Raw genomic sequence first — 8,141 nt, forward strand, 5'->3', positions numbered from 1 at the left:
CCGCGATGTATCTATAGATGCAGTGAAGCTGTATCACCCAATTTGCGTGAGAGCTTCGCTGCATCTATTGGACCATTTTGACAACGGTTAATCGTCTTGGTTCAATTGCGGGTGATGGAATCCTGAGCACACCTTGCGGAAAGGATAGTTGCAGGTTGCAGAGAGCATGCTTGCAGCGCTACTGTGTGAGGTCGCTTGTGTGCGAGAGGACAGCAACCGGCTACTACCTTTGGCGTACAGCAGAGTTCCAACGCTGGAAACGCGATCGTTGTGGGCTGCAAACGAGTCATCATACTGCCTTCCCCCTGTCCCTCCACGCGTGCTATACAAAAGCTGGCGCCCTCTGCTGTCAACCGAAGCGTCCTCCCAATTGTCTGTTCCCTCCCGGTCGTCCAATGCATAGCGTTTGCTTCCAGTGAGCAAACCGCCGCCGCTCTGCATTGGCGCCTTTGTCAACAACAGTGGAATGTGCTCACACGTGTGTGAACGCATGTAAGTGTGCCATAACCTGTGGCTGGAAGCGCTTGTGATACGCGCCGCTTCTGGCGCTGATTATGATCTCAAGGACGACCACAAGGAAGGCGCTGCGACTCATCTACCTCCTCGAGAATGCATTTCAAAGGGGTGTTGATTAGGCGAGAGGTTGCTGGAAACAGAGCGAATAATGGGAAACTCCTGTCCCTTGCGTGGATTATGTGCACGCACGCACGCATCCTGTGGCCGACGACATCAAGAATCACGCACAAGGAACCTTGAGTCAGCAGCATCGAGGGGCACAAGTTTTCTTTCCTGCCCATTTTTTTATCGCTGCTGCATGACGACCTGACCGCCCATCTGAATCGTACAACTCGCCAAGAGGTGGCCAGCGCCCATGTCGATCTATTGCACAGCATCTATTGATGGCATGGGCCATTGAAAGCTGCAAATATACATTTTAATCCCATTTCAAGTTCTTTCCTGCCGTTGCACTGGCAGCTTGTCCTCGAAAGTTTGCAGTATGGGAACCGTACGGAGTGCCCAAAATACAGGCCCCTCTTCAGCGAGGCACCGACACCTCCCTTTGAACCATCCATTCCTCAACAGAAAATTTAATCAACTTCCTCAGCAAGGGAAAAGAATAAACCAAGCATGGCGTCTGAATAGCCCGCAATGTACACACAGGTTTGGTTTTCACATGTAGCAATTCTCGCATACAGCGAGTAGCTTTCCACGAACATCTGGCGTTTGCAAATAAAAATCATGAAGCTTCAAAACATAGAAAACATTTCTATGCGGGCCGCGCAATCATGACAACGTCGTTGTCAACGACAATAAACACACAGTGGCTTGTCAGATAGTTCAGTCCCACTGTCAGTGGGAATTGACAGAGTGCAATGCCGTCGTTCATGACATCGAGTGATTTGGTATACATATCAACTACACAGTTTCTCAAACCCCTGCGCGAAGCATATCCATTGAGAAGGAACCCACCATTTGTCGCATGCATATATCCGTTATCGAACCGGACCCTGGAGAGAGCGTTCACCACCGGTTACTCAATCCGCGCAGGCAAAACATCACAGAGGCAGCATGACGACGGTGTGTACCCATTCATTGTCTCTGTGACCTACGGCTGTCATCAATCAAGTTTCGCACCTTCGCTTGCGCTGTCGCTGTCACTAGTAACCCTGACGTTGACATTTCAGCTGAACTGAATTTTGAGAAGCTCTGCAGATATGCTTCTGCGGGTTCTGCATTCCACTGGAGCTTCTATTCCCAGTCTTTTTCGCTTGGCTCAACTACATTGGCGTTTTCAAGTACATCAAGCCTGACTACTTCACGTTACAATATTGGCAAGGGAAGCCAAAGGACGACAAATCCAGTGAGCCTGAAGAACAGGTAGCATGTTGTGCAGCAGCTGCGAGCACAAGCGTGCGCACAAGAATACCTCTCAAAGCAGATGGCGACGAGGCTACTTGACGTTGTGCATAGTCTTCATGTCGTGTAACGAAACTGCAAATGACGATATTCCATGCACTGCGCAACTGTTAACAGCATAACCCTGATACTGGTTTCATTTATAGTTGTTACATTTCCTGGTCTGCGGAATCTGTTTTCGTACTAACTCTCTCACCGTGCAACTCGGCGTACTTGCGCTTTAAAGCTGCTAGCTCGTGCTCCAGCTCAGCAACCTTGGGATCCGCTGAGCCTGTCACCAATGCTGAACTCCGAGAGGGTATACCAGAACCCTCCATCTCTGCAGCACGCTCGCAAAAGGCAAGCAACCCCGAGCCCCGGATGACGTCCCCGTATGCATGCGTGCCGTCAAGCACAATCAATCCATCCTCCCACGCTTTCGTGCTGGCACCAGACCCGGTGAACTTGGCGAAGTGAGCGAGCGGCATGGGACGGACAGGCTTGGCAACGGCTTGCCCAGAGGACTCTGACTTGTGCGAGCGCGTCCCTGTCACGTGCAAATATGGCGGCCGCACCGTCACTATGAGCCCAGTCACAGGCGTCCGACAAGGCGGCTGCAACATATGCAACATCTGCCGAGTGGCAGTGTCCCACACGCGCACGCTGCCATCAAGCGAACCGGAAACAAGCAGCAGTCCATCCGTCGACAGTGCTAGGCAAGTCACAGCTTGAGTGTGACCATGTAGGACAACGTAGTCCGTAGATGCAGTTGTGCCCAGTGTGATGTCACTGGCGCCATCCGCTTGTCTAACTGCAGCAACATATGTTTTGCCGTCGGCGGCTCCTGCGAAGAGGTAGCGCTCGGTCCAATCCAGGAGGACGCAGTGTATTGAAGCGGGCAATAGGATGGTCTGGAGGCACTTACCCGTGGCTGTGGACCACACCCGGCACGTGCGGTCAAGGCTGGCTGAGATGATGTATGGGTCCGATTCACCGGCACCCACAGATAGGCTGGTGACGGGGAGTGTGTGTTGCGACCTGCAGCACTCGTGTCTAGATCAAAACGCGGAGACAACGGAGACAACGGAGCACGCCCACAGGGCACAGGGTTCATCGTCTTGCGGAATATAGCCTCTAAGACAACCATGTCCTTTGGTGGGCAAGCCTCTACACACTGAACTGTTTCCATCGCAGATATACCCTCAAGCAAGAGGGTGGAACATAGACGTGGATTACATCAGGATACCGGTTCCATGCAGTGTCAAGCGTCCAGGTTGTTAGCCGCTCAATTGAGAACAGTGGCCGATTCAATTATTCTTATTATGATTCAATTGTTCTTCGAGCACATGCTTGGACAGTCCTACGGAGTACAAACAATCCGCAGCAGCGTTGTCACAAGTGTCAAACGATCACTGTCGCCATTGTCAACCTGGATGGGCAAACTTATAAAGCGAGTCGAGGGTGGCGTGGACATTGGCGCCAGTCTGTACGAAAGTGTCCTACGTCGGCAAAGGGGCTCACCAGGACCATCGAGGTGTGTGCGAGTGATGTTCCTCGGTCGCATCCAGCAGCTGCACCAGCGACCACACGTTGACGATGGCGTCATCTGCACCTGTCACCAACATGCTCCCTCGGTCTGTAAACTTTACACACCTGATGCCCTGCGGCATCACACACATTTTTTTTTTTTTCATCCTGCAGTCCAGCAAATGGCGCAGATGCTTTGCCAGATTGGGTTTCGACCCCCACAAGTTTCCAGGCATCTGGCCCCGCACATCACACGGTCTGGCGAAGCGCTGGAATGGCGGATGTTTGTACCAGTGCGAGCTGTCAGCGCAAGCGATGATCGAATCCCCACCAGGGGGCACCTGATGTTGGCATACACGACTTTGGTAACTGACCCTGCACAGCCATAATCCAATACCTGGTGCACTGGGCTCACACTTGCATTTCCGCACATACTTTCCCATACATATGGCTCGTATGGTTTGGCCGAAAGTCACACTTATTTAGGTGATGGTGACTGACTACCTTGAAGTGGGCTTTGTAGTTCAGCAGCAAGCGCCCTGTGGATGAAGACCAGATGTAGAGGTTTCCTGACGCTCCTCCCCCCGCCACAAATGATCCCCCAGGGCTGCTGCTCAGTGCTGTGATCTTCTCGGCGACGAAACTCCGCAGCAGAACAGCTTCCTGGATCTCACATACGCACGTTACATATGCTGCCAAGGAAGACGATTGACTAATGTTTTCCGGCGACCTCCCTCCCTTGATTTCCCTCTTCTACGTCTTGCACCTCCGTCTCTCGTAATATCTCCACAAAGAGGCGTATCAGACGTACAGTATAGATGTGATTAGTGTTTCCTGACGGACCGATGACGTCGCTGTGGGGAGAAGGCTCTGGCATTCGACATAGGGCATAGTAACAAGGAGAACCCTGCAAGGCAACTGTTCGGCGCTTGCATTCAAACCATCGTGATATGAACTTGAATGGACGTACCATGGATATAATGATGGCCGCAACATTGACAACAGGGTAAACGTCCCACGTTGCAATTGCTCTCCCTTCGCATGTAGGGCATTGCACATGCATGTTTGAATTAAACCCTGAGAGAGGCGCACCTTGTGCCAGGTCCAAAAGTGGAGAACATCCTTCGAACTTTGAGACGCCACCAAGTAGTCTTCTCCTAGTTGCGATATACCGTTCACTCCGCTACCATTGCCCTTGAAGGAAGCAAGTTGTGTGCTTGTGTGCAAGTCCCTGCAGCATTCGCACCGGTCTGCAACTTGTATCACGCTGTGGTGATTGGAACACCCTCGACTGGATATCTATTAAAGACGCTTCCGAGCTTGCGGATACGCGCACCAAACAACGACAGGTGTGGATTCCCCTTCCGATGCGGCGACAACCACCTGAGAAAACAGCGACATTTCACTCGTCGTTCAATAACGACAACGTTGCAACGAATCCTTACATAGTATTAAAGTGAACGAGGACAGAGGATGGCGATTGGTAGCCTTCTATGAAAAATCGAGGAGCCGTCGTTCGTGAACGATTAAAGAGCACGTTGCAGATGACGGAATTGTGGAATGAAAACGATGATTAAATGCTCCGTATGATGTAGTGGTAGACTTTCTCACAAAAACTTGTAATCGTAATGGTCTCGTTCGGCAGCGGTGCGTGTCGGACTTTTGGCGCCATCGGCAGCACAGTGATGCGGTCCTCGAGTGCATCTAGTTAGGAGCGAAGCCAACCTGCAGACTTCTTTTCGCTTTTGCATGATTGTCAATTTGCTTTCGGATCTTCACCTCACTCTGACGAACTTCGCATCGACCTGACGCAGACAGTCATCTCGTGATAACATGTCCAAGGGCGTGGTCAGTCGCATGTACCAGTACAGGTTAATGCTAGCCCAAATTTGAAATTTGTGTATGCAACATTGTTAGTTCTTCTGCTAGTGAACTTCCGGAGCTCGGCACCCTGGCTATGCAGGGTAGCAATTGGCAAGCGTCGCTGCGTCGCATTCAGACATGTGACACAGGCTGGGATGCTAAACTAGCTAAGGTGGTCATTCATGTAGAGATGGACGCCTGCTTTGTCCCACGCAGTGACGGGCATGGCATGCGCGCAGATACTGCTAATTTGGTGGTGATAGGTGCGTATATTTGGATGTGGGCATGTAAAAAATCTGCGATATACAGGGTAAGATCGCAATAAAAGCTAGTCTGTTGAGAGGCTTGTCGGGCATTGACGAGGTACCCCCGACTTCCTGCCATATAGTTTCTGAGATGCAGATGGGCTAGTGGACAATGATCTTCGCAACCGCCTGTTGGAGTGTTTGATCCTGCCTGGGACAGAGGGCCATGCAGAGCCATCCGGCAACATGTGGCAAAGGAGAACATGCGATGATGCACAGAACCCACAGCCTACATGGGGGTTGAACGCGGACGCCTTACAGGTTTGTCCTTAGCTTGAGCCCGCGCTGATTTTGCCTGATTCTGTGGACGAGTTACACCTTCCTCGGCTCTGCGTGGTTCTGCACTGACAGCATCTTGCCGTAGAACATGTACTGCCAGACTGCATTTCAGAGATTTATTCTCACCCAATCATCCACCAAGCACCATCAATCCTCGGTGTTTCATTGTTCAACAACAGAAATACGATTTTAATTTACTTTATTAATAGGGCTGACTAACATCAAAGCGTCTTGTAATTCGTGAAAGGCACACTCAATGCACACACGTCGAGGATGACAGGGTACGGCACTACCTAGATAGCGACCTTGCATCATTTCTGCCCTACTGATTAGTCATGACTTACATGAGGACTTTCATTGAAGACTCAAGCCTCCAGCTTCAGAGTCGAATGGATCGACGATCAGGGTTCTGTGTATCGCTACCTCAACTGGTTCTGAGTGTTCGAGGACTTTCCAACACCCACAGCAGGTCTGAGCAGCCAGACTGTCGTGCAGGCACTGATCACTGCACCTGCCGTCGTAGAGGTGAACAGCAGGCTAGCCAAGCTGTACCCTGATTGCAGTATCTTCCACATGCCCAGCGAGCTTATACAAGGCACAACAGCGGCGCAGCCCGTGCCAACCACCCCACAGCGAAACGGAACACACCCTACAGAAGAGCGGGACAAAGCACCACGCGCAACAACAGCACAGCCTGCCCCAGCATCCATACAGCTTACGACACAAGACAACGCGTCAGCAGGGTGCACAGCGCAAGGAACAGCATGCGCTTCCATGCAAGCAGCGGAGCAGATGACTCCCACGAAGCGTGGCCGGCTTGAATTGCCATGCCACGGTGATGACTTGCAGTCGAAGAGCTGCAAGCGTAGGGTCACCCCCCCAAGGGAAGCTGGGTTGGCTTCATCCCATGCCAGTACGTGCATAAATGGGCATGCAAAGGCTCAGAGCTCTCCAGGAAATCAATCATCAGTACGAGGCTTGTCCGAGCCAAGAACCCAGTCAGGAGCTGGGATGGTATGTGCGTCACTCACACGTGGAGGCGCCGATGAACCTGCAGAGGGACGCGTTGACGATTCGGGCGTGAAGAGAGTGGGAGAGCCAGAGGATGAGCTCAACTGTCCTTCTCGCTCGGATGCCGACTGCAACTGTTTCGTCGCCAATGCTGCTGTGCATGGTGACCACTACGCCTGGCACGTTGATGCTGACCCTGCTGACTTTCCAACTGACACGCCCTGGGCGTCGCAACATGGCCTGTATGCTAATCGGGTGCGGAATTTCCTTCTCACACCCACGATTGCCGCTGTGTTGCCAGCAAATGAGCTGTCATGGCGAGTGAGGTTTAGACCATCACCGTTTCATCATAACATGCCCCCTGTTATTGTGTGGTCGTTTCCACCTGTGTAATCTCCCTCCAAACTCCCTCCAAACTCCCACAGATGTCAGCTGTATGGGGAGGCAAAAGGAACTACATTCGTCTTTGGATAACAACCCATTTTCAAAAGGGTGCGTGGGTCACAAGAAGACTGTGCCTTCCCTAGCGGAACTTCGACGAAATTTGACAGGAACTGCCATCATCTCGCGTTTGAGGAAATGATCAGGGGTTCACACGAGCCTGCGCCCCCAAGCAACAAGTTGCGAGTGTTGCCTTTCTAGACTGCGTTATTTGTCGTGCGCATATGCATGGGGTAGTTGCTGGCGTTTGGGCCAAACATGTGTTTTCTGGTGTGCAGGATCCATGCAAGCCAAGGTTTGTGAGCATGCTGGTGTACCTCAATTCGTGCTGGAGGCTGGGAGACGACGCTGAGACTTTGTTCTTGGACACTGCAACGGACACCGGTATTTTAGTGCGCCCAAAACCTGGCCGAGTAGTGCTCATGGACCAGGACGTGGTACACCGAGTGTCCATGCCGTCACAACGTGCTGGCCGGCCTCGTTTCTCCTTGGTGTGGAAGTTGCTATTTGCTGCGCATGAATTCGCAGGGGGCAGCCGCGAATGTACCCCTGCTTTGCTCAAGCCAGAGTGGGGTCGACCCACGACGTTTGGCTCGGCCCACAAAATGGCATTAGTTCAAGACCGCTTGACCTCTTAGGATTGCTGCCATAAGAATAGCGTTTTAGTGGTGGACCATACAGGCATGCACATACTGTGATTGCATTCACCCACGCTGTCATGAAGCCGATTACTTCATTTTAAGCAAATTGGTATAGGAGCGCGCATGCAAGTCATTGCTAGCGCCCTAGGGTGATGAAAGAGAGATGACAAAGCAAAGC

At 51.9% G+C, this 8,141-nt stretch overlaps 1 protein-coding gene across 1 annotated transcript; it reads right to left on the minus strand.

Annotated features, from left to right (window-relative positions):
* Positions 1-2,066: 2,066 nt before the first annotated feature.
* On the minus strand, positions 2,067-4,396 carry LOC149809019 (uncharacterized). The gene is made up of 4 exons (XM_089995034.1): positions 4,190-4,396; positions 3,928-4,086; positions 3,418-3,557; positions 2,067-2,934 (listed from the first exon to the last, which is right to left on the minus strand). Exons 1-4 carry the CDS (start codon positions 4,394-4,396, stop codon positions 2,067-2,069), a joined length of 1,374 nt encoding a protein of 457 aa, XP_089851160.1.
* Between the last annotated feature and the right edge of the window lie 3,745 nt (positions 4,397-8,141).

This window comes from Nuphar pumila, unplaced genomic scaffold, assembly GCF_984573655.1.
Source record: "Nuphar pumila unplaced genomic scaffold, dmNupPumi1.hap1.1 HAP1_SCAFFOLD_1851, whole genome shotgun sequence".
Classification (NCBI taxonomy): Eukaryota; Viridiplantae; Streptophyta; class Magnoliopsida; order Nymphaeales; family Nymphaeaceae; genus Nuphar; species Nuphar pumila.

Coding starts and splice junctions, on each gene's coding strand:
- LOC149809019 (XM_089995034.1), bottom strand. CDS start 4,396: ATGGTACGTCCATTCAAGTTCATATCACGATGGTTTGAATGCAAGCGC. Junction 4,087..4,189: donor AGATATTACGAGAGACGGAG/GTGCAAGACGTA, acceptor TGTGAGATCCAG/GAAGCTGTTCTGCTGCGGAG. Junction 3,558..3,927: donor ACTACAAAGCCCACTTCAAG/GTAGTCAGTCAC, acceptor GTGATGCCGCAG/GGCATCAGGTGTGTAAAGTT.